Raw genomic sequence first — 26,442 nt, 5'->3', positions numbered from 1 at the left:
CTGGACCTCAGTGTCCAGGTAGAACGATGGGGGTGGAGACACTCCTTCGGGTATACTGGGCCGAGGCTATTTAGGGCTTAAAAGGTCAACACCAACACTTTGAATTGTGCTCGGAAATGTACTGGGAGCCAATGTAGTGTGAGCACTTCCTGCCTTGGATGCCAGGGGGTGCTATTGGTCAATGTGGCTGTCTGCCACCCATGGGAAAAGCAAGAGGAGCAAAGAGAGGCAGAAGCACAATGACACTTACCAAGGGTCTCCGGGTTCACCTCGCTCACCTCAGCAGTCTGCTTCTCCTCCCCATCATTTCCCTGGTTCACGAGGAACTTCTGTTTCATTTCTAGCTGTAGAAATACACATATTTTTAAAAGAGTTTAAAGTACTTTCAAAATTTGCCAAGGTGTCCCTGGTGGAGGGGGTAGGGAGACAGCACATTTGATGCTACTTAAATGAACTCAGGTGCTTAAAATAATCTTTTAGAGGGATTTCTCTGCACAGAAATGCTGAGACTGACTCAGGAAATGAGGAACAAATGGGGGAAATTGTATGGCAGCCATTTTCTGGGCCCCAGGGTAAAGAGAGGAAATCTTACCATCCATATTCTGATCCCGTCGGCCAGGGAATATACTTGTGCAAACTCTTCGCCCAAAGGGGTTTTGCCTCCACTGTTGACTGTGGGGAAAGGAAGAAAAGTAGAGACTTCTAAGCCATCTTGAAGGTGTAACAAAAGAACTGCGGAGGCCACAGTGGACCTCTGCCACCACCTCAAATCAATAAAAGAAACGTGGTTGTCTTAGGGCCAGTTTATACGAACAATGGAACTGAGGGCCAAAAATCTCCCTGGACTGGATCAACTTCAGCCTGCAGGTGGAAGATCAAATGTTTGATGACTGCATAGCTGCAGAGGGTAGGGGTGGAGGGGGAAACAATCTGCCCAGCTCACAGAAACTTTGACAAAGAGAATAGCTCTCTGAAACATTTTTCTATACACAGGGGACATTGGTCCCCACCTGCCACACAGCATGGAGTGGTTTGCCACTTGTATGCCACTTGCCGCTTGTATAAAATGGCACCCTAGGCTCACTTTTGTATAAAAATACTTCCGTAGAGACAATGTCATAAAATATCAGGGCGGTGTACAACTGAAACACCATTTAGGGCAATACAAATGGTTATTCAATTGACTGGCTAATCAATTTAAACAGCTGCAAAGGCCTGGCAGCATAAAGAGGTCTCTGAGAGATGCCTGAAAGTCAAAAGCAAGGGTGCCTGCCCCAACTCTGCTCCACATCACAGGTCCAGTGACGCTAAATGCCCAACTTTCAGCGGAGGCCAGTCAGGCCTCTGGAACACACAAAGGGAAACTCAACTCGCCCTGATTTTTTCCACGTGTGTTATACAAACTAAGCGGGTTTTTCACATGTACATAAAATTGATCCAAGCAAAGTTGTAAATATTATTTAGAAAGAATGGACAAGCCACACTTTTACAACTGAATCATGTAAATATGAGCAGTCGTCTTCACTGTGAATGTATGTTCACTAAGGTAGGAGTTACCATATTTCTGAAGCTTCCCATACAAATCTGGAGAGAGATAGACCAGAGCAGCAAATGTAGACTGGACAGCTTGATCAATAGTGGAACCAGCAACTATATCAGTCTTTGGGGCCTGTTTTTTACATGCCTGTACGAGTCCTTTGAAAAGCTCAGAATTTGGCCCACAGAACTCCTGGGCAGAGTCTGACTTTGCGAAGTCAAGGAGAAAATTATGACAGTTGTTGGCATGAGAGTTTGTGGCCTGAAAAGAAGATTAGAAGAGATTTAGTTGGTAACAGTACACTCTGGTTTAGTGTTACAAGAATGAGCCTTGTCTGCCCTGTACCTGGGCTCATACACTTTCTCCCTTCCCTCTCTGACATAGTCACAGAGACAAGAATTTTCCGCTTCCATTTTATATTAACCATAGTTTAGTGTGTCATCTGAACCCTAAACTGTGATTAGTGAGAACAAGCCAGCTTCGATTAAACTGTTTGAAGGCGGCTTTGCTTCTACTAACCATAGTTAAGATTAACCACATTTTGTCTTGGATTGATGACAAAACATGTGTGGTTAATCAGAAGCTTCCAGGTGTAGTTAAATCGTTCAGTTAAGTAGTACTGAAGAGAAACTGCTAAGGCCATATTTGATGTGACTGGAAGGGAGTAAGCAAGCTATGTTACGAGTAAGAAAACATTTGGAGACATCGAGAAACTTGGAAAAAGCAACAAATCATGCTGTAGAAGCTTCAAAGACAAATGAAGATGAAGCACTTGTGCAGCAAAGATGTTGGTGTGAAAGAAGGCGACAACAAAGGGGTCTAATTGCACATGTCAAATAGTGTTGCTTTAATGATGCTTTATGACCGAATAAACTAACGTAATGAAGGGAAGGGTCTGATTATTTTGCACTTCTATACCTATGCGTACACTGTGTTTAATTCCTTGGTAGAGACTTCCACATAGGGGGTTCTACCTTGGACGTGCAATCAATAAACGTTATTGAATTCTTCATCTTTTAATTAGTGACCCACAGTAAGGAAACCTCCTGACTTCCCCCACACTAAAGTCCTCACAGTTGCACAAGAGGAGAAGCAAGATAAGATGTGAGCCTGGAGAAAAGCTAGGGCTGCTCTCAGTAATGCCAAACTATGGTTTAGCTTTCCGTTTTAATCGAAAGAAACAGATCCCTAAAGGAGCAGGTGTGCAATCAGGTGCTTCTGGATCCAGCTTTGTCACTGGAGGCCCAGGGAGTCTCAGTGGCTTGAAGCACCTTTTACTAGCTATGCTCGGTACGACAGCTTTTACCATTCCTGAGCCAGGAGGGCTTGACCATGGTAGTTCAGGCACTGGTAGCTTCAAGACTGGATTCCTGCAAAGTACTCTATTGTGCAGCTTCCCTTGTATGACCTGGAAACTGTAGTTGATGTAGAATGCTGCAGCACAGTTGTTTATAGGAGCAAGACCCCGTCAGCACGCAACTCCTCAGCTCAGTGGTCTGTACTGGTTCCTGATTTCTTATTGGGCCGCGTTCAAGGTGTTACTATTGGTACATAAAGCCCGGACCTCCGGGTCGGCGCCATCGTTTAATGGCGGATTCCCTCCGAGCATAAAGCCCTTAACGGCTCGGGACCACTTTACTCATACCATGTATGCTTAACCAATCACTTTGATCTGTGGAAGTGGCACTGTTAAAGGTGCCAAATAATACTCATGCCACAGTGGTGAGAAATCAATCTTTTATTCTGGCAACACCCACATTTCGGAACTCTCTGCCTATGGACATCAGGCAGGTGCCTTCACTGTACTCTTTTTGGTACCTGCTGAAAACATTTTAGTTTAGGCAAGTGTACCCAGACATGTAGATTGTTGATATGTTTTAATCTTTAAAAAAAAAACACCAACCCTGTTAATTATAATTATTTCAGTATGTTTGATTTGTCTTTACTGTTAATGTTAATATTAATATTTGGTGCATACCACTTAGAGGTTTTATTATAAGCAAACAGGAAATAAATTGTTAAATAAATAGAATAAGATAAAAAAGGAGCAGGCTACTCAAGATGCCCTCCTCTAGAGCTCCACTAAAATCTCCTGCAGTTACCACACAGTGGCCCAACAACCGTTGTGCCAGCAATAAACCTGCTTGGTGACCAGAGATCAAATGAAATATATCCTCATCATGTTTCTGCCCCATCCCATCCTTAGCCCTGGTCACTCTTCCACTGTGATCTCTGGTCATAGCTACCTGTGTTGGGGTAACACCTGGAGGCAGTCATCTGACTACTGTACAATATCAGCTAAGGAAGCACTGAAGAGAAGCAGAAGGGCTGAAGTGCTCCGTGCATTAGCGCGACTAGATTTAGGAAGTTGGCTGAAATACCTCTTTGTCTTCCTGCGGCGTTTGGCTACGCTCTTTAGCTCCCAGCTTTTGCTCAGAACGCATCTGATGCCTAAAGACCGGCTTCCACAGAGGAGAGTTAAGAACAGACACCACTTTTGCAGGAGACAATTCTATTTCATTTCCTGCCTCTGGGGAAGGAAAAAAGAGAGGCAGTGATATTAGAAAAGTAAAGGCTATACATCTGTTGTATTAAGCATCTTAAATTTCTAGCCTCATAACCTTTAAATCAATGGAAAGTGAAGAGGAAATAAAATACAGAAGCCAGTCTTGTGGATTTTACAATATGATGTAGGCACCTTGGATGTAGGCACTCTTTCTAGGGCTCAAAATATGCATATAACGTTCTTGCTTTTGGTTGTTTTAGATTACACGTTTTTAAAAGTCACCTTCAACTATTGGGGGAAGGGGAGAAACAGGGTACACACTTAATTTATTTTACTGTGTAGGTAGCCAGACGAAGGAAAGTAAAATTGGCTAAAGGGATTCAGTCAAAAGTCATCTAAACCTGGGGTTCCAATATCAAAGTTTCACATGCTACTCAGTGCGGTGGCTAGAGGAAGAACAACTGTGAATTGCTCTGAGCTTTTGGAAGTTAAGAATGGTACGTACGCAAACCTAATGAACAAATAAATCACCAGGAAAGCATTGGAGACTGAAGACAACTACATTGCCTCAGTTTATAGCAAAACAACCCCTCCTTCACCTTCCTTACAACTCATAAAGGATCCTCGCCACACCTCCACACCCTGAACACATTTCAAGTAATGCTTGAACTCAACGCACCTCGCTGGGATTTCAGCACCATGCTCTGAGAAGCCAGGCGCCCCATGAGCCTGGCCACAAGAAGATGCAGGTCCAGACCCCACGAAACTTCCACATCTGGCAAGCCATATGCAGTGACGGAGAATTTGTAGCCCCACTCGTTATTACTGCTGTCGGAGTGAAAGAGAAACTGCAGCCGAGGGCCAGCCTTAAAGGTCACTTTCTACAGAGCAACAAAACAGGTGAGGTTTTTGCCAAGTGTCACATGACAGGAAGTCGCAGCAGGGCTATGAATGATAACCCAACATTCCTCCATCGTGCTCGCAGCTCTTACACACACCCACACACAACACACCTCCCCAGCCAAATGAAAGGCAGCGTCTTTTTATTAGGTGAAAGAAACCTTGGGAAGTTTTGACGGAAGGATGCAATGCAAAACTTCCTATTTCAAGAGTTTTGCAAAAAGCCTGGCAGTGTGTTTGATTCTAAGGAATGGATAAAGCAAATACCATCGGATAGTGAAACTTCAGTTCAGAAACCTGTGTAGCCCTGCCTGTCAGGAAAATGACACTGCCCAGCTGGAATGAAGGCTTTAACCCCCTTCAAGCGATAGGAAATACTTTCTTGCAATTGTGAGTTCATACGAGTCTTCAGTACAGGGATGACCAACTTGTAGCTCTCCTGACATTGGAGGACTACGATTCCTATCATTCACTGACAATGCTGGCGGGAGCTGATGGGAGTTGCAGTCCAGCAACATTTAGAGCAGTGGTGGTATCCTAGCCAAGGGGGGCGGTGGGATTGCCGGGGGGGGGGGCAAGAGGCAAGAAGGTGGCTGGATGGTGGTGCAGGTGCAAATAGCTATCAGTCTTTGAAAAGCTAGTTTCTCTGGCTCAAGTTCATCCATTTTGTTGACTTAATTAAACTAAATAGTTTGAATAAATGTGCAAGTACTTGTTACTCTGTTGAATTTGATTGTGTTATTATCTTCCTTAGTGTGTCATGCAAACCGATGTGGGGGTGGGTTGCACAAGGGATGAGTTTATGGAACCAAGTCGGGGGTTGACAGAAAAAAAAAGAATTTGGCAATTGCTGATCTAGTGGTCACACATTGGCCACCCCTGCTTTAGGAGCATGTTGTGAAGCAAGATTTAATGCTGTCCCAAAAAGCCAATGTTCTTCATCTCTCTTAAATAACAAGGTATGTGGTTCTCCATAAAGAACCTCCCAGTGCAGTTGCAAGAAAAGCCAGGAACAACTGAATGTGGTGCCACCGCGGTGGGTTTTTGTGTGACACAGAAGTCTTGATCGCTCTCAGTATTTGGAAGCCACTCACCTTGGGCCACTTGTCTGTGCCAACTTTGGTATCGTAGCGAGTTTTTCCACCTTTGGCGTCAGTAAATTCCAGGTAATCGTACCTATGAAGATGTGTTTGTGCAGCATTAAAAGAACAGAATTTCTCTAACTGGTGAGTTCTGGCAACCTTTGGGGGCCTAACTGGGACAGCTCAGATGCACAGCTAGGCACTGAAGAGACGTGCAGAATAATCTTGAAGGTGTGGCATTGAGGGGGCGCCCCTGCCTAGCTAGACCTTCCCAGGAATGCAAGGGGCTGGGCTAACAGATGTATGAGTGAGCCTTCAGCAATGGGGCCAAAAGAGAGGTGCTAACATGGAAGTCACACCCAAGATGAAAACTGCTGCAAGGTTACCTCCGCTCTGTTTCACATCTTTCGTCAAACTCCACCTCGAAGTAAGTTGCCCCCGGACAAAGGAAGACGGTGACGTCGTGGCAGTTGTTTTCGTAGTTATGTGGGGATTCTGCAGCCCATGTCCGCAGCACCACTGGCTGCTCCTGCTGCCAACTCTCCATGCCCACCTGGCACAAATAACAACAATAATAATAATAATAATAATAATAATAATAATAATAATAATAATAAACCATTATAAAAGGAGCCAAGGGCGATTCGGCTCCCCAGATGCCAATCCAGGAAAAGGAAGTCCTGAATAACCAGGTGTCTGGTGCACACCTGGAAGCTTAATCCAGAGGTAAATGGACAACATGAAAACTGGTCTCTCTAAAGTGTTTTTGACATGGATGTTGGCTAGGATTTCAATAGCCTAGAAAGGAAGAACACTGAATGTAATCTGCATTTGCCTGTGGGGTGTAAGAAACTATGGAAAATTACGCACATAAACTGAAGAGTTTCCTGGGGGAAGGAGGATCCAAAATATTACTATGCCATCTCATGGGGTTTTATTTCTCAACATTCACTACCCACGCCGGCTTGGGAAATATGGATGTCTTGGTTTGTACTGGTGTGTTACCACTTCCCTTTCTCATTGTTCACTGCTTGTTTGCTTTGTATATGGCATGATCTAATACTCTACCTACTGCAGTTTGGGGCTGTTAATAATGTCAATTAAGAAAAGAAAAGAAAAGAAAAACACTGAACGACTGGATCCCTTGGTAGCACTAGGAAGGCCTACCTAGATAGATATTTCTCAGCATGGTATCTGCATGCGCCGGGACTTGAAGGCCTCAGATTCTACAGAAGTGTTTGCATTACTCAAACTTGGGCCCCTTTCTCAACACCCATCTTTCGCATGACTTAACAGAGGAAGAGTTAATTTTCATTTCATTCTTATCCTACTTTACACAGAAAATGCACTTGACGTGGTTAACAGCAGAGCTCATATTGTGCACTGAAAGCATCAGCACCCTTCCCAAGGCTACCTTATGTGGGCCATCTCCTGGCTCTGCAGACAGGTCATTCAGTAGCTTTGTCAAAATGCTGACATCCTGCAGGAGGGTACGATGTGGAATGTCTAAAGTGCAGAAGTCCTGCAGGAAGGTCATCTGGGGAAGGACAAAAGGTGCCCTGTTAGAATTACAGCTTGTTTTTTAAAATATATCAAGAAAACCCACCCACAGCTGTTGTAAGCATCCCATAAGTTCACTCACCAGCTGGCGGGCTACCATGGAAAAGACAGAGTTGCTCAGTTTTTCCACTATTGTTCTCCCACTGTGTTGGGACAGGAGCGACTCTAAAATTGTCCTGACGCTCCGCAGGAACTGCTGCACATCTAGACAGGAAAGAGCAAAAGATGGCTTAGTAAACGATGCAGAGGATCCTTCCCCAGCGTGTTGCTCTCCGGGTGTTTTGAAGTACAATTCCCATCAGCACGTTTGGGATTTTTTACAGAAAAGGTAAGTTAAGAGGCCGCTCCTGGTCGGACACTTACATTTTGTAAGGATTTCCACGGCAAGGCTCTTGGGTGCTGGATCACTGCCCTTAAGTTGCAAGTAGCACCAGGAAAGGAGGCTGCCCTGGACAGACCAGAATAAGGACGAGAGCACAGGACCCGTGTCTTGCTGGGCAACGCCCATCATCAACATTTCGCACTGCGGAATGCAAAAAGTTTCACGTTGTCAGAAATGCTGGCCTTGAGCGACTTAAAATAGGGTGGTTAAGCTTTTGCAGACTGGGCAGCCTTTGGGGGGGGCATATGTCAGTGGTGGGTAAGAGCAAGATGGGGGACACCTGGCTTGAGAGCAGTACATGTGAAAAGGATCTAGGAGTCTTGGTTGACCACAAACTTGACATGAGCCAACAGTGTGACGCGGCAGCTAAAAAAGCCAATGCAATTCTGGGCCTCATCAATAGGAGTATAGCATCTAGATCAAGGGAAGTAATAGTGCCACTGTATTCTGCTCTGGTCAGACCTCACCTGGAGTACTGTGTCCAGTTCTGGGCACCACAATTCAAGAAGGACACTGACAAACTGGAACGTGTCCAGAGGAGGGCAACCAAAATGGTCAAAGGCCTGGAAACGATGCCTTATGAGGAACGGCTAAGGGAGCTGGGCATGTTTAGCCTGGAGAAGAGGAGGTTAAGGGGTGATATGATAGCCATGTTCAAATATATAAAAGGATGTCACATAGAGGAGGGAGAAAGGTTGTTTTCTGCTGCTCCAGAGAAGCGGACACGGAGCAATGGAGCCAAACTACAAGAAAGAAGATTCCACCTAAACATTAGGAAGAACTTCCTGACAGTAAGAGCTGTTCGACAGTGGAATTTGCTGCCAAGGAGTGTGGTGGAGTCTCCTTCTTTGGAGGTCTTTAAGCAGAGGCTTGACAACCATATGTCAGGAGTGCTCTGATGGTGTTTCCTGCTTGGCAGGGGGTTGGACTCGATGGCCCTTGTGGTCTCTTCCAACTCTATGATTCTATGATTCTATTCTATGATTCTATGATTCTAAGAGCAACCCACACCATTTTTACCTTTGCACAGTAGGCTGGTTTCCACACACACAGAAGTCTCTGTCCTCAATGCTCTCTATCCTCCAACCAGGCAAACAAGAGGCATTCTCAGAGTTCAAAGACATATTTCAGCCAGGCACAAACACTCAAGGCAAGTGGTGGACCTTGGGAAGTGTCCCAAAGGCTAGATAGGGAGGCTTGGTGGCCAGGGACAGGGAGAAGGGTGCATTTTGGTCCCCGGGTCCAAGGTTTCCCACTTCTCTAACACACTGTTTTAATTACCCTGCTTTTCTATTATTTGCTTAGGTGTTTGCCTGTTGGTTTTTGGATTTCTTTTCTTTTAAGACTTGGGCTTGCCCAAACTGTGTAAACTGGGGACGAGGGGTGGTCAGCAAACTGCCCTGGTAGCTGTTATGGCTGGGGAAAGGCGGTCTATAAAGAAAAAGAACAGCAGTGATGTACTGCCATAATAGGTAGAAACCAAAAGGAAGACACTGGATATGGGGCGCAGATAAGAAAAATAATAAATTAACAGGTGAGGAATGATCTTAATAAAACATTAACAGCTGTTTAGGCTGTAAGTATCAAGGTGCAGCAAATGCAAAGCCACCTATTTGCAGACTTAAGAAGTTACCCAATAACTTGGGTAAATAGTTGAAATAGATGAATGGATAAAACAGTAAACAGATGAAATAGCGGAAGAACGTTGCCTCAGGAGAGTGAGGAAAATTCAGGGATGATTCACACCCTGGCTGGCACTTTCTTCTGCCCTCAGGCAGAAGATATAGAAGCATGATTAGTTGCACCAACAGAGTAAAGAACAGCTTCTATCCATGGGCTGTTAGGCTGCTGAATGAAAAGGTAACAACAGGGCAACTGACTTTCGGGTTTGGTGGGTGTGAGTCAGTAAACGAGGGGAATTAAGACTAGGAGAGCTGAGTGGGGGGTGCTCGTGTAATCTCACCGTATACAAGTTGTACAAGTGACAATAAAGTATTTCAATTCAATACTAAATTGATCCATCTCACTCAGTACTGTCAACAATGACTAGCAAGGGAGATTCCCAACTCTGCCTGGAGATGATGGGGAATGAACTTGGGATGTTCTGCATGCAAAGCAGGTGCCCTACTGCTCAGCTACGACCCTTGCCTGTACTTTATCCAGTCCTGAGGACTTTGCTGATAAATAAAAGTTTAGCCATTCCACATGCAAGAACTACCCCAAAGACCAACCGGACGCACTACCTCTCTCGATGTCACTGCCAGGAGCGTTTCTGTCACCGCAAGCACTTTATCCACATCAACATCTGCAGAAGGTCCTTTGTCTGGCAACAAGAGGAGCCCACCTGGATCCTGGTCACTGTCAAAGAACAGACATTTTCACAGCATGGCTATTAAAGGCACCCCAGACGCAAGCATTCCAGACTGCAGAATCCATCCGCTTCAATATCCCAACCTTCAAGCAGAGCAAATGTCATCTCCCTAACCCACACTCCTTATGGTTGCAGATATCAGGGTCGTACCCAGCTAACTTATCCTCACTACAGATCCATCACAATTAGCGCCCCTTAAGTTAACTGCTTCCACTCTCCTTCTTTAGAAAGATAACAGGAACATTGCATTATTAGTAAAACTAACTTCTTTCTCCAGAAACTACTCAAGGAAACAGATCTTTAACATGGACACTGCTTATATTGTTCGATTATTCATTTGTTAAATTTGCATCCCACCTTTTTTAAAAGAAGCTCAAGGGGGTGTACATGGTTCTTCCACTCATTTAATCCTAACAACAACCCTGTGAGGTAGGCTAGGCTGAGAGGCAGGGAATGTCCTCCAAGGTCACACACCCAGAGAGCTTCATGGCCAGGTGGGGGACTTGAACCTGGGTCTCTCAGGTCATATGATCTGACACTCTAACCAGTGGAATTTGAACTTTCAAAATAAAATACAACTATGGGGGGTTATTCAGAGATGATGTACTAAACTAAATAAATTCACTTCAGTTACTTAACCGCTGATTTCAGTGAGTCTCCTCTGAGTATGACACTGGATATTACCCAGTCTCTTTTTTCCCTATCCTGCAACTATTAAGCTGGTTTTCTTAAAATCAAGTAACTGTTGTCTATTATGAGTACAGTGGTACCTTGGTTCTTGAACTTAATCCATTCCGGGAGTCCAAAACTGTTCAAAGACAAAGGCACAGCATCTGATTGGCTGCAGGAGATTCCTGCACTCAAGCAGAAGCCGTGTTAGATGTTCGGCTTCCAAAAAGCGTTTGCAAACCGGAACACTTACTTCCGGGTTTGAAGTGTTCGGGAGTCAATTTGTTTGACTACTAAGGCATTCGGGAACCAAGGTACCACTGTAATGGCAAAATTCTCAATTTCTCCCATGCCATTTGTTCTCAATTCTAAGGCGTTTTTTTGTCTATTACTTTACAATCAACTCTGAAGCGTTGATTGATTCTAAAGACCCCAGTGGGACTTACTCCCAGGTAAGCGCGTATCAGATTGCAGCCAAACTTGCTTACCTGAAATATGCACAGAGGGATTTGAAAGTAAGATGGACAGATGCCTTGTGTTCCTGCTCTGTTATGTTTTTCTGGAAAAAAGAAAAGCTTGATTTAAAAAAAAAAAAAGCTCACACATTTCCCCCTCATGTAAAATATGTTAAGGGTGGGGTAAGGTTTGTGGCAGCATGACATTTTGATAGCCTGTATCAGAAAGTGATCGGAGAGTTCGACGTAAACTGAGAAGACTTGAGTTCAAATGCTAACCAGCCACGATGCTCTCCAAGGCTGCATTTCTTTTTCCACAACATTCAAACAAGTGCCACTAAACCCTGCAGGACTTACTTCTTAGCAGATTATGCAGATGACAGAGTTCTGAATGGCGATGCTGCACTCTGGGCCTAACCTGCCTCACAAGATTGTTGTGTGGATATAAAGTAAGGGGGAGGTGATGTACTAAGATCCTTGCAGGGTGGGGAGGATAAAAGTATAGTTGGCTTGCTAAAGGTAATCCACAGGGATTTTGCAGAGAGAAAGCAAAAGCTAAGGGTCTGTACTAAGATACGAAGATTTCTATGTCCACAACATACCAACATTGCAAAAAGCTGCTCCCGCCGGGTGTGTCTGTGGGGGAAAAAGATGGCTGCTCCGTTCAGCAATGTGTTATTCACTTCCTGCTTCAAGGTCTTCAGTGATGAGGACTCGCTGTCGCTGTCTACAACTGCTCCAAAAAAAATGCAAAGAGAGATTTCTGCTTAACTATGAGCAACCTGAATCTCATTTCCTTACCTGCTTTCCTAAGCTTTTGCATGAAATTCCAATGCCACACAGCACTTTACAGTGGCCGGGCTCTACCACCAGGCGATGCTACCCTCCCCCTCTTTATTAATGGAAACGATGGGTTTTGAGGCAATGGGGTGGCGGGCTGAAGTGAGGAGATCACCTTCACACAGATGCTTGTAGAGTTCCTCTGCTGCTTCTGCGCTGTCAGACGTTTTGCTCTGAGCAGCTTCCTGAGTCTTTGCAGCTTTGTTATCCGATGTGAGCACTGAAAAGCAGCTCTGGAGAAGCCGCAGCAACATGGCTTGGGCATCAATGCACTCTTCTCTTGAGCTAGGGTGGGAGGAAAGGTCACAACCCTGATGTAGTAAAAATCCATTCATAACCCCGTGTGCAACACTGTCATGAACGACCAATTGGAGGCAGGCAGAATAATGTGATTCTCATCCCATCCTAAAAGTGGGTTTCAATGCAAGAGCAAGATAGGTAGAAGCAAGCTCTACACTAAACTTCAACAACCGGGTTGGGGTGGACGTGTCTCAGATGTTTTGAACAACTCCCATCAGCCCCCGGACAGCAAAGTCACGGCTTGCACTCTCACTAGCCCTCCAGATGTCTGTGGACAGCTTCTCCCAAGAGCCCATCAAGATGTTTAAAGCTGAACAAATGCCTCCATATTGCATTGCTAAGAGAGTCAAATGCCTCCAGAAGGTGCTATGACTAAATCCATTGATGGAAGAAGACTACCAAAAGGCTCCCCACCTGCACTCAATACATAGAATCCTAGAACTGCAAAGTTGGAAGGGACCCCAAAGGCCATCTAGTGCCAGCCTCTGCTATGCAGGAGCAACATCTAACAGGTGGCCATCCAACCTCTGCTTGATCCTGACTTATTTTTAGGAGGTAATTTAATTATTGTCTGATTTTATACCAATGCTATATATTTGATGTTAGCCACCCTGAGCCAAGTCTCAGCCGGGGAGGTTTATTTATTTTTATTTATTTATTTTAAAACCTCCAACGACAGAGAGTGTGCCACCTTCTATTGAGCAGCTCTTACTGTCAAGGAAGTTCCTTCCAGCTCCTCAATTCTACAATTCCACGAAAGTTCCTCCAAATGTTTAGTTGGAATCCCCTTCCTTGTCATTCGAATCCATTGGTTCGGGTCTTCCCCTCTGGAGCAGGAGAAAACAAGCTTGCTCCATCTTCCATGTGAAAGCCTCTCAGGTACTTGAAGATGGCTCTCACATCATCTATCAAGTCCCCAATTCTCCACGCTGAACAACCCCCTCAACTGTTCCACATAAGGCCCAATTTTCAGACCCTTTATCATCTTGGTCTTCCTTCCTCTGCACACACTCCAGCTGCGGTGCCCAGAACTGGCCAGTTTCCATAAGACTCATATCAGTACATGTGTACAGTAAGTAAACTACAGTACATATCAGGCTTCTATTTAACAGAAGCAATGAGTTAGTTGATAACCTGTTACTCTCTATTACCCTGTTCCTTCACCACAACTAGCAATGTGCCTGCTAGTGTCTATATGGATGCATCTGCTGAGACCTAATGCTAAGCACCAGGGCCTGGAATAATGAGTTTGTTTGTACAAGCCACACAGGCAGACAATGACCGAAGCTTCTGCCCATCACCAATACACGCCACAGCACCAAAGACTCAGCATTCAGCCAGCTTCATTTACTTTCAACTAGTTGTAAATGATGGGAGAGGGACTTACTTTTGGTGAAGTTTACTATAGAAATTCCAGAAAAGCTTTAAATCCAGGCCCGCAAAGTCGAGGTATGACCTGTAGCGCAGACCGCTTGCCTTCTTCTGAACCTAGAAATAAAATAATTATTTTTTTTTAAGCTGGAAAAAGAAATAAATTCATGGAGGATAAGGAACGACGATGTGAACTTCCTCCCAAAAAAATCTGCACTGGAAAGCTTTCTCGGGGGGGGGGGGAGCAGGATAATTTTCAGTTTGCATCAGGTATCTTTCTGATGCCCTAAAGATCCCCAATTTTGGGAGGCAAACAAGCACAAATGCAACTTGGAGAGACTGCTGTTGCCAGCATGTGTGGACACACACCTGTTCTATTGGCTATGAGTGAACGCTTCTCTCAAGCCTAATTTCAGAGTGAGGGAATAGAAATGTGAAGGCCTGGGGGGGAATTGGAAATGCTTTGAGAGGAGATTCCCAAGAGTTCTCCATGTTTTCTTAGCTTTTCACATATCTGGTGGGGGAAGGAAGCTGCTTGCAGGCATCATGGCAGACACCTATATGAGCACCGCTGGCCACGCTTGCCCTAGAGAATAACCTAATTTAGCCTTTAGAATACGGTCCAGACTATGGAGAGAAGAGGCAGCAGCAGGCAGTGTAAAACCTACCAAATCCTGTGCAAGCTGCTGGATGAAGCACAATGTCTTCAGCAGGAGTGTCATCCCACAAACAACGTCACCGCTGGGCTTGCCGCACTCCAGGCAGCACTTGCTTCTGTTGGGCTCTGAAGACATGGACCGGAGGTAGCCGAAGACGCTCAAGCCTTGCACCCCGAGCCTCTCGGCTTTGTCTTGCCTTGTGCACAAGAACTTCACCATCAGATACTGAAAACGGGGAAGGGACATCATGACCAAATCATTCTTTTTTAAAATTAAAAGTGCCAACGCTGGCAACTATGCACCTAGTGTCCGAAGTTAAAAGATACAAAAGTTGGGACTGCAAGATGAATGTAAACAGCTGCCATTATGCAGAGTCAGACATACTGGCATGCGCTCACTCCAACCCCAGCCCAGCAGAAGACTAGCCATGAGGGAGTGCGGCCTGCGAGGGCAGAAAAAGGTCGTCGTCCCCCGGCTATACTGTCATGACTGGAGGAACTGGGCTGAAGTTTTACCTTGGAAATTCTGCACTGCTGCATTTTGACTTCCATTTCATCCCATTCCTCTTCCATTTCAAACCAGCCAACGGGATCCTCCTCTCCCAGTTCATCTCGTGGAGTGCTGCTCCTACAAGTGTTTAATTTGATTTTTTTACATACATATATACAGTGGTACCTTGGTTTGCAAACATCATCCGTTCCAGAAGACCGTTCGACTTCCGACACGTTCAAAAACCGAAAACTCAATATGAAAGCCTCAAAACACACAGAAAACTCAATCAGGAAGCCAGCTCAGAAGTTCAACTTCCAAGGCGCATTCGAAAACAGAAGCATTTACTTCCTGGTTTTCGGAAATTGAGTTCCGAAATGTTCATCAACAGAGACATTCAGAAACCGAGGTCTCTCTCTCTCTCCCTCCCTCTCTCCCCCCCCCACTCTCTCTCTCTCTGTGTGTAACAAAATTGTATTAAATTAAATTAAATTGTCATAATTTGGAAAATTTATAAAAAGAATTAAAAAAGAAACAGGCCACTGGGGTTGTGGGTTGAGATCCTGAGCATTATCAAGCCAAACAAAGCTGCTGTGGTTTGAGTTTCAAGGTAGGGTAATAGACCAATATCGGAGCATACACAGAAAAATTCAGGTTCAACCATTTGCACTTCAGCTAAAAGAATCAGGTGGCAGCTGATAGGTTGTATTTACCTGGCTTTTAAGAAGTGCCGGAAATCTTCTAGCTTCCATCTGTCATAGCTCTCGAATCTCTTGAAGTGCTCCTCTGCGTGAAATTTCTCTGAAGCGGAGTTGTAAGCAAACACCAACCCACACCGGGCCCCAATCGCTCCCCTCCGCACCTAGGAGAATAATGAAGCTCTAACCATGTATAGAGAAAGCAATTTCATTCATACCCGGAAAGCTGAACAGAAGCACCCTTACCTTTATTCTGATTTGTGTGACCTGAAAGGCTGATTCAGTTCCGGTCGAAAGAATGACACTGGCCTGTCTCTTTCCAGTCTCAGTAAGGAAACCTTTGAACAAAACAAGAAGACTTGAAATTTATGGAGAATGTTCAGGACGATGCATGTTTGGGCTCTGGATTGGGCCAACCAGGGGAGGAGGCCTAACCCTGATGCACTGTTTGGTTACAACAAGGCATGTGTCTGGAAGCACCTTGCTGCGCAACCATCCCCCTGCCTGAAGTAGTGCTGGTCTATCCCTGTTGATACCTGTCTCTACCAATTCATCATACACACTGGGTGAAGGTTTTCAAACAGGCTCACAGAACCTGCATGTACCTGCTTCACTATCCAACTGAGGATTTTAAGTGAGCTCCCGGACCCAGTTTCATCCCTCAATGCCCAGGTAGTAGCCATGCCTTTGCCCAGTGTGTTAGTTGGACATATTTCAGGAGGGGCCACATCTGGTCATGATGACACATGCCCCAATTACACTGAGACTGGATTACTTCCACTAATTCAGAACTCCATGGTGAGATTGCTTACTGGGCCCAGGGATTTGCAGCAGGTGATTTCTCTTTTCTACTTGCTGTAATGACCTCTGGCTTATTTCCAGGCTCAATTAATGCCACAAGCCTGTCTGTTCTCACAAGACACCCTGTTGTAAATCCCGTCACCATCAGGAATTCAACTGGCAAATGACTTGCTATAAGAGATTTCTATATTCTTGCATCTAGAGTGTAAAACATTTTGCCCTGCTCCCCCTTCAGCTGCTGTGCATCTGCTTTTCTGCCCAATTTCCTGCTGCCAGGCTGCTTTATACTATCTGTTATCTCCTGCTATGCGTAAGTTAGTTTGTTTTAAATTGTTACTGTCTGGTTTCTTATGTAAGCTACCTTCCATACCTCTATTTGAGGAAGAAAGGGAAGATACAAAAGGCAAGATAAAATGTAAGAAATACATGATTGGAATCAACGCGAGCCCTTACCATCCCCTGTCCATGGCTCTATAAGGAGATTTTCAGGACCTGATTTGTCTTCCTTTCCTTTGACATCACAGGCCTGCAGCGTCAGCCTCAGGGGAGTTCCTGGAGATGGCAACAGACAAGTCTGTCAACAACACAGAGAAGCAGCCCACTCATGGCATCCCCTATACTTTTCAATTGGAGGATGGGATTAGGCAACATAGTGCTCCTCTGTGAATAAACAGTCTAAAGGAGGAACACACCAATAACCTCACAAAGGTGATTATTTTAAAACACAAAATCTTCACCGTGTTTCAGTTCAAGGATGCAAATATTCCCAGTTTCTGATTTTCTTAGCTTCAAAGAAAAGCAGAGGACAACTGCTAGAAGTTTGAAACAGTTACCAGACCTGTATCTACCCAAGCCTAAGAACCTAAGAGTCTGCTGGGTCAGGTCAATGGTCCAGCATCCTGTTCTCACAGTGACCAACCAGCTATCTATAGGAAACCTACAAGCTGGACCAGAACACAAGAGCCCTCTCCCCTACTTGGGCTTCCAGCAGTCAATATTCAGAAGCATTAATGCCTCCAACATACTAAGCGGAACATAGCTGACATAGCTTGTGGTTATAGGCAGCCTTATTCTTCATGAATTTGTCCAATTTGAAAGTCATCCAAGTTGGTGGCCATCCCCGCCTCTTGTGGGAGGTCTTTTACCTGTCTTGAGTTTATAGCCTTTCTGTAACCACTTTTTCAATGCCATGCATAGGTTTGGAAACAACTATATGAACGTTCCCCAGCCATTATTTACCATATTTGTACAGCAAGTTTTGCCTGACCGTGGCCATGGAGGTGATGAGTGAGGCAGCCTTGTAAGCCGTTTCCAGGTGGTCGGCGATCGTGCAAAGTGAACTCAGCACTTTGCCAATGCTGCCCCTGGCCAGGGAAAATGCCAGCAGGGTAAGCTCTACTTCTGGGGAGGCACAACGACTGGGAAGAAATGGAAGGAAAACAGGGATTAGACAAGTAGCCTTGGACTATTGTTTTCTAACCACCACGACATGCTGTAATGCAGGACATGGAGGAAGCACAAGCTACATAAGGAGACTGGAGGAAAAATTCCCAGACTACTCAGAATTGTATCAGCTTCTAAAACATTTCCCCTTAGTCCTGTGCTTTCTTGTATGAACTAAAAAGCTGCAGTTTCCATTGCGTCACAACACGGTGGGGGAAACTAGGCCTTGGAGGTTAATGTGGCCCTTCAAGCCTTTCCATCTGGCCCTTGGGACTCTCTCCAGGTCATGCCCACCGCACCTCCCACCCGCCCAGTGATTCTGCCTGGCTAGAAAGTGTGTTTGAATTGTGATGGTGCCTCTTGCTTGTAAGGATGAAGGACGGAGAGGGGTGTGCCAGTGTGTGTAGAAACCAGCCTACAGAAGTAAAATTTACATTTGTTGCTTTGCACTCTTTTGCCTCTAGTCCTGCCCACCAGGGGGATGTGGCCCCCAGAAGGCAATGCGGCCCTCAGGCTGGCCAAAGTTCCTCATCCATGCTCTAGTCTACGGATTTAACAGGGACTTGATTTTTGTTGAAGCATGAGCTTGGCAGCCATACGTGACAAGTGAAATTTGCATGGGTTGCTCCACCCACTTTTGCCTCTAACCCCACCCACCACTAGCATGCAAGCTTCCAGAAGGAATGGGGCTGAAGAATGGGTATTTGCTCCTGGTGTAACACTTATTTGCTGTATTACAGTGGTACCTCGGGTTACAGACGCTTCAGGTTACAGACGCTTCAGGTTACAGACTCCGCTAACCCAGAAATAGTACTTTGGTTTAAGAACTTTGCTTCAGGATGAGATAAAAAATTGTGCGGCGGCAGCAGAAGGCCCCATTAGCTAAAGTGGTACCTTGGGTTAAGAACGGTTTCAGGTTAAGAACGGACCTCCAGAACAAATTAAGTTCTTAACCCGAGGTACCACTGCAAAGCTCTATTATGACTGTACCTGGTAATTCCCAGAAGAAAACTGTCCACTTCTTCCAAAACGTTGGGAGATAGGAAGCTTGAGAAGTCTATGGAGCCTGGTGACAAAGAAAGCGGCGGCATGTGCTGCAGGGCCTTCCTGAAGGAAGAAAAAGGAAGAGAGCGTCCCATCAATGGCAAGCAGGAAGTGCTGCTGGAAGTCCAGTGCGGACAAGGTTGCACCACAGCAAATCACGGAGAACAAGAGGCCAACGTGAGCAGCCCAGCTACACCTCTACATGGTTCAGTTACATGTTACATTTTTAAAGCAATGGCCCACTGTTGTTATGGGCTCTTGGATAGAGGAAAAGCAATGCAGAATTCTAAACATATAAATAAAATCAATGACTACGCCTTAATAGTCCTGCCCTTGTCAGAGCTCTGCCTGTGGAAAATCTAGAAGGCTCCCTCTAGATGGGAGTGGGGGCAGGGAGGATATGTACCTAGTTTTACAACAACTTTTAAGCTGCTGTTTCTAAAACCGTGCATAAGAGACTCTTACACACAAAAATACTACAAAATGGAGGGGTAGTTTAGCTGTTTTTAATTCTGAATTTTAAAATTTTAGTAACCCACCCTGGCCAGATATAAACACTGGTGTACACTCAGTAAGGAAAAATGCAGATGGTAATGTAGCTAAGTAGAAAAAGGAGAACTACTCACTGAGTATTTTGCAGGATGGCATGAACAATCGCAGGGTTGGTGTCCATGGACGCTGTGATCAGAGAGGTCAAAAGGGACCAGTACCAGATCGCCGAAGCATCGCAGACCGAGACACCTCCTTTCTTCACTCTTTGGTAGCCGATAGCCCTGAGCCCGTGGATTCTGGTGTCGCACCCATCGCTAAGGCAGCGCTTGATATTTATCTGTACATCTGTCAAAAGCATCAAACAAATAATTTCTTCCAGCCATGGGCCAATTTTGTTTTTTGTTTTTAATGAAGTTCTACAGCTCAAAGGGAAGCTGCTGATTGTCCAATAACGTTTAAGAACAGCTAACATCACAAAACATGATATAGCAGGCATAGGCAAACTTGGCCCTCCAGATGTTTTTGGACTACAACTCCCACGATCCCTAGCTAACAGGACCAGTGGTCAGAGATGATGGGAATTGTAGTCCCAAAACATCTGGAGGGCCGAGTTTGCCTATGCGTGGTGTAGCAGAACATCCTTCACTGTATATTACCAACCTCAACCCCTTTGAGTTATATTCCAAAAGCATTCTCTCCTGCAGCCTAGAACATGACTGCTTATTCAGAGTACAATACCATGAATCAATAAACTTCTAGGTCTAGGTAATCGGTAGATTCTACAAGCTATTAAGGGAAAATATGAAGTGAGGGGAAGAAGGCTCATCATGGAGGATGTTGCTGCCAAACCAAGTTTATTTACTGGGAAGTGGAGAACGACACAAACAAGCTTCCTATGCCAGGCCTGAAAAATTCCTGCACCTTCTTTTGGGTTCTCCAGAGCAGGGCAGCTGTAAACCAAGCATAGCCAACTGCCAAGCCACAAAAATGAAGGTGGACCTAGTGGCAGGCAGGCTTAAATTATTGGCTGGGAATCATATGCCAGACTCAGGGTCAAAACAGACATGTAGTTATGCATAATTTGAGATTTCAACAAGGTCTAGCACTTCCAGATATTTTAAATATGATTTGGCATCCCTTTATTACATATACAGCAGAAGCATTATTTTCAAAACAACCCTCATCACGTGCTTGGTAAATCTGGAACTATATGTGAAGATCAGTTAACACAAATATTCTTTCTTCTACGTGAAGGCAATTTTTATTCTCATTTTTTCTTTCTTGACTTTGTTACTTAACCCATATGTATCTGTACTTACTCTATGTGCCTATCTGGATATTTTTCCCCCATCTGTTGTTGTCTTGGTTTTATATAATTATAAAATGAAATAAAAATTATTTACCAAAAAAAAGACAGACATGTGAGGAATCCTTATGTCTAAATCCCCTCACAGAGGTCACATTTTTTATTTTTATCTTCATCTGATGCATCAAACCAGTGTATCTTTTAACTACAGTGGTACCTTGGTTCTCGAACGTCTCCGTTGTCAAATGTTTCAGAACCCAAAAGTAAATGCTTCCATTTTCAAAATCGAACAACCTCTGCTGCATGTTTTTCAATTTTCTCAATTGCATTTGCAGCCAACCCTTTGCGCCTTGGTTTTCGAACCGTTTCGCAACTCCAACCGTCTTCCGGAACAGATTGCGTTCGAGAACCGAGGTTTCCTTTCTTCCTGAAATATCCCTTTATAATGCCTGGTGGGGGTGCTTTCACCTAGGAAACTTAACTGCAAAGTTGCTAGGGCACTTCTCTCTCTATTTTCCTTCCCGCCCCCTGCCCTATTGCACAATGCTGGCATGTAATTATCCACATGTTGTTTATCCTGGAACTTCAAAAGTCTGTGGATCAGGCCACGTTTCTTTTCTGTTTATTTCTCCCCTCGCCCCACAATAAGACACAAACTTCTGTATTAGGGAGTCCCATGAATATCCAGAAGCCTCTATTTTTAGGTGGCCCGATTTCTCTCCCAAAATGGTAGCCAGTGTGGTGTAGTGGTTTTGAGTGCTGGACTAGGACCTGGGAGAGACAAGGCTTCAAATTGCCACCTGGCATGAAGCTCACTGGGCGATCCTGGGCCAGTCACTGCCTCTTTGCCAAGCCTATCCCATAGGGTCGTTGTGAGGATAAAATGGAGGAGGCGGGATATAAATGTAATAAATCAATAATTAAAACTGACTGACACTCAACTAGCTTAAGTGTGTGATCTGTATTATATATGAGTGTAGTTCTGGCAACAGAGTAAGCCACAGTCCCAGGCAGACAAGACTTCTCTGAGAACTGCAACACTTCTCTTAATGCTGGTCTTTTTGTTCGGGTTATAGGCCCCCCAAGATTACTTCAACAGAAATTAATGAGCTTTAAAAACAACAATGCTCCAATTCCCTGAGCAAGTCAGAATTCCAGATTCAATTCTAGATAATGAACAAACCTGCAATCATGCAAACCACAATAATTGGGGGGGGGGGGGCGCTTGTCAAATGTCCAAGTAAACCACAGGTATCTTGCTGAGGTGCATTGTGCATTTTAAGCCAACCATGACATTCACGGGTTTGCATGGAAATGAGGATAATACAGACACCGAATCTTGCCTGAAGAGTGATATTCACAAGACATCCGATTTCAGTGGTTTCCAAGTATTAAGCTTCACATTTCTAGCGGCACAGTTATAAAGCTATGCACACTTGGGGCATTGAAACCTGTCAATCTGAACTCCAACACTCTTTTAAATAAATTTTCTAGCTGAACACCAGAACCTGCACTCAGATTCAAAGGCTTGGTCCCAGAACACATGCAATCTGTCTCTGAGCATGGGCATCCACAAGTATTGAGAGCTCAACATCTAGGGATGCAGGCAAAAGTGTCTATGTGGGGTTTCTTGTCTGTTTGGTGGGCTGATTGTGAGTCACTTTGGGTTAACCTGGACGAGATAAAGTGACTTTGGGCTGACCTGGGTAACCCAAACTTCCCATCCCTAAGGAACTGCTCCCCCCCCCTTTACTTTTCAAGCCAGACAGTTAAAATATTTTTTGTTTTATTAAAAAGAGAGAGAGAGAGAGAGAAGAAACACCAATTGTATTGTTATGGACTCACACATCTGACTAATGTTAGCGTTTTCCAACAATGTCACATATCCGGTAACATTGCTGGGAATGTGAACATCGCGGACCTCCTGGAGATTGCTGGCCGTCCTTCCAACAGCTACCGTAACCTGCTGCGGCATGTAACTCTGGTCGTTGGCTGCGACTGCAATCGAGAGGTGCCTCAGAATGACATCCGGTTTCATCTTTAAACTGGAAGGCAAAGAGATTTCATTGGGAATGCGGGGGGGTGAGAACAGGAGATTTTGTGGTGCCCAACTGAGCTTGCCCGACTTGCACTTATTCAGTAAAGAACACATTTATAAAAGGATGTCAGGCTTATGTATCTACTGGGCCATACATATCGCGCCAGTCCATGATAAAGATCAAACTCAAGACAGCTTACAATTAAAAAAGAAATCATGAGAGAATTAAAGGCAAAGGCTTGCACCCAGCATTAGTCATGCCTATTAGGTCTTCTGGGCAGAACTTTGCTCAAATCACCCTAAACCTAGTAATAAAACAAGCAGCACATTAAAAACTTTACCAACAGTTAAAATCCCAAGCAAGTTGACACTGGCTGTCCATCTATTATCAGGCCAGGACCATGTCTTAATTTATAAAGCCCTGAGCAACTTCGGTCCAGGGTACTTCAGGAACTTCCAGAAGCTTAATATCCCAGGTTGGTCACTGAGATCATCTGCTTGACTGTCGCTGGCCATTCCCCAACTTGGCAAGGTTCATTTGAGACAACAAGGAACCAAGCCTTTTGTGTAATCTGCCCAGCTCTGTGGAACCCTCTGACACTAAAGATATAGCGGACACCATCTGTTTCAACTTTTAAACGCCTGCTGAAAACTTTTTTATTCCTTCAAGCTTACGCAGGTAATTAAGAATACATCTTTCCACAATAGTTATCTGATTTTAACGTTTTAATATGGTTTTTATTGTATGGTTTCGTATGTACTTGTTGTGAAACACTTTGATATTTTCTTTATGTATTAGCAGTACAGAAATATTGTTATAAATAAGTAAACAGGGGGAAGAATCATAGGAAAATATAGTGGTAGAAAAACCTCCTGCACAAAGTCTTTCACATCACTGTTGTTTATTCATACCGTGAGCCTAGTGGGAGCAATACTAGCTTTTGACAGTTAAGGTATTTCGTTTTATGGGACCCACCCCTTCTGTTCAAGAGAAGCTTCTGTTTTGGTTGAAATGGTTTTACTTGGTTTTGTAACCATATGTTTATATAGCTGTAACCCATCCTGGGGACCTTATGGTGAAGGGCAGCTGAGGAATTTTATGAGTAAATGAAACAAACCACAATTCCTGGGCTCAGAATTAAGTCCAAGCCAGGGATAGTGGTTGAAGTCCAACATCTGGACAGAACCACAAGACCTCTCTTCTACAAGCTTGGGAGTCTTATGTTAACCAGTTTCCATCCAAGTCAAACAAAGAAGAGGAACGTTCTGCTCTGGAAATCCCAGAAGCCTTGTTAATAATGAAATTCAGCCTGTCACTCACCGTATCCAGTGTGACCGAGCACTCCCATCAGACTGCCAGAAGGAGGAGGTCTCTCCATTTGTCATTTTGTCAATGTCTGCTGAATTGGAGGAAGTTTCTATGTGAGTGTAGCACTTTGAAACTGATTTGAGCTTGTCTAACTCCTGGTTTCCATTTAAATCACTCGGACATTCTGTAAAGAGATTGGAAGAAGCGGCAAAGACAGGTTAAGTAAAAACATTCATACCAGCATACTGACTTCTGCTTACCTCTTCCTCCGTCCCCCTACCTTCATGGCAATCTACGAGACCTTTGAGGAAGTGATTCTCTTTCATTTCCTTGCAACAAATTCATTGAGAATTTGCCTAGAGGAAAGGAAAGTAACCTCTCTCGCCTAGTGTTTCCTTTTCTCTCTTTTTTTTAAGGGCAGGTATTGAACTGTCATCCAAATAGTACAAGTATCATCCACAGACTTAACTGTTAAGCAGACTGTGTGGATCTGGCTTATGGTTTCTTTAGGTCCTTTCCCCTCTCTTGTCAGGAGCTCAGTTGCCCAGGTTCACTATTAAAGGACTTATAGAGCTGCCAACCCTTAGGAAAGCCCACTCTGAGTTCCCACATGAATTGCTAATCTGGGCACACCTGAATGATTGGATGAGGGGGATGCCCAGAGCAGATACTCATACAGCAATGCAACAGGCAGCCTCCTCTGAAGGTAGATAATTCTGCTACGCCTTTGTATTCTGAGTGACTGAATGACCCACATCACAACCTATGCAGAACAATTACAGTGAAGGGTGATCTGGAGAAGACAAAAAAAAGGGGGGGTGGCACCCATAGTGACAAAAATGCCACACGTTAGTGAAATCAGAATTTAAACATGGTTCAAATAAGAGAGGCATAAATCGGCATCTCCACCTGCAGAGGAGCTTTGCCTCCAAGGATGTATTGATACTGAACTGCTCAAGAAATTATCCTGACATGGGTATTCAGAAGATTGAGAGGAAACACAATTAAGATTACAATTGCACCTCAGTGGCTGGCCCTGATTATAAACATTTTAGGTGATAAGAGGACAAATCAACTTCCAATACCTTTTTCTTTTAGGAGGAGCCGGTCTAAAGAATCCTTCAGTACGGAAGATCGCATGGTGCAAATATTGTTGAAGTACTCCAAGACTGGATATGGGATGACTGTGCTGGCGATACGGTGCCGGTGCAGGAACCTCAGGATCATGAAAGCATGGAGACTAAGGCGCTCATTCAACTCTGAAAATATGTCTACAAAACCTTGAGAAGGAAAGGGAAAGGCACTTAATAAGGTGCATACATATTTTGGTAGAGACAGAACATTTCCTGCTTCAGTTAATTAAGTGGAACTTAATTCTATCACTCAACTGGCTAGAACAGGAACAGAGGAATCTGTTGCCCCTCCAGATGTTGGTCTACAACTCCCATCATGATGGGAATTGTAGTCCAACAACATCTAGAGGGCTACAGGCTCCCAATCCCTGGGCTAAACATGAGATTAGTTAAATAAACCCCACTCAAGTCACCACTTAGGTGCTTCCAAACTATGCTAGTGGAAGGGGGGAAAGCAGCAGCAGTGCCCCTAAGAAACCATATTAAGCTAATGATAATTAAAACCAGAGTGTGAGGAGAAGCATATTCAATCAGTGTGAGCAAGTGAGGAAGCACATTTGGCCCCAAGGAACAGGCTGATGGCTTAACTGTGTGTGAACCAAGTTATCACTGTATCCTAAACTACTGAAACTGTTTTGATATAATCCCTACAGAATGGTAGGAGCTGGTAGCAGCGTTTTTCCATGTTGTCTGATCCTAGAAGTTTCTGGAAATATGACATGGCCCTTGTTTAAAAATCCTAGTCCATTCCTAGGTTTGGAGGATATGTTTATGAACATGGGTGCAGAATCTCCCAAAATCTCCAGTGTTCAGAAACTGGGAGTAGCCACACTCTATATGACTATCTGTTCCTTACTTGGTACCTTGAACCATATCCTTAACCTCTTCTAGCTGTGAAAGACTGCTAAGACCTGCTTCAACTCAACTATGGGGCTCAAATAATGCAAACAAACTAGTGAAACACGATGCAAAAAGAGAGAGAGAGAGAGAGAGAGAGAGAGAGAGAGAGAGAGACCCGCAGATACTGTTCTCTTCTCAGACCTTTTCCTAGCACGGA

General features: G+C 44.4%; 1 protein-coding gene across 2 annotated transcripts in view; it reads right to left on the bottom strand.

The window, feature by feature from the left end:
- The window catches only part of ZZEF1 (zinc finger ZZ-type and EF-hand domain containing 1), a 71,553-nt gene that overhangs the window by 36,335 nt on the left and 8,776 nt on the right, over positions 1-26,442 (bottom strand). For both annotated transcript variants that reach the window (XM_081172816.1, XM_081172817.1), the window contains exons 3-28: positions 25,338-25,532; positions 24,265-24,436; positions 22,751-22,950; positions 19,734-19,944; positions 19,054-19,170; positions 17,860-18,038; positions 17,074-17,172; positions 16,066-16,157; positions 15,835-15,983; positions 15,148-15,259; positions 14,642-14,857; positions 13,990-14,090; positions 12,418-12,587; positions 12,065-12,195; positions 11,496-11,566; positions 10,211-10,325; positions 7,949-8,108; positions 7,668-7,789; positions 7,440-7,562; positions 6,412-6,578; positions 6,038-6,119; positions 4,723-4,924; positions 3,919-4,067; positions 1,558-1,798; positions 593-672; positions 251-344 (exon numbers count right to left, since the gene is read on the bottom strand). In XM_081172816.1, coding sequence (XP_081028942.1) covers positions 251-344; positions 593-672; positions 1,558-1,798; positions 3,919-4,067; positions 4,723-4,924; positions 6,038-6,119; positions 6,412-6,578; positions 7,440-7,562; positions 7,668-7,789; positions 7,949-8,108; positions 10,211-10,325; positions 11,496-11,566; positions 12,065-12,195; positions 12,418-12,587; positions 13,990-14,090; positions 14,642-14,857; positions 15,148-15,259; positions 15,835-15,983; positions 16,066-16,157; positions 17,074-17,172; positions 17,860-18,038; positions 19,054-19,170; positions 19,734-19,944; positions 22,751-22,950; positions 24,265-24,436; positions 25,338-25,532 — 3,750 coding nt within the window. The remainder of the gene's footprint in view (positions 1-250; positions 345-592; positions 673-1,557; positions 1,799-3,918; positions 4,068-4,722; positions 4,925-6,037; positions 6,120-6,411; positions 6,579-7,439; positions 7,563-7,667; positions 7,790-7,948; positions 8,109-10,210; positions 10,326-11,495; positions 11,567-12,064; positions 12,196-12,417; positions 12,588-13,989; positions 14,091-14,641; positions 14,858-15,147; positions 15,260-15,834; positions 15,984-16,065; positions 16,158-17,073; positions 17,173-17,859; positions 18,039-19,053; positions 19,171-19,733; positions 19,945-22,750; positions 22,951-24,264; positions 24,437-25,337; positions 25,533-26,442) is intronic.

Source organism: Podarcis bocagei (genome assembly GCF_964188305.1).
Source record: "Podarcis bocagei genome assembly, chromosome: 15".
Taxonomy (NCBI): Eukaryota; Metazoa; Chordata; class Lepidosauria; order Squamata; family Lacertidae; genus Podarcis; species Podarcis bocagei.
Note: the sequence above shows the minus strand (reverse complement) of the source record. Positions and strands in the feature narration are given on the sequence as shown.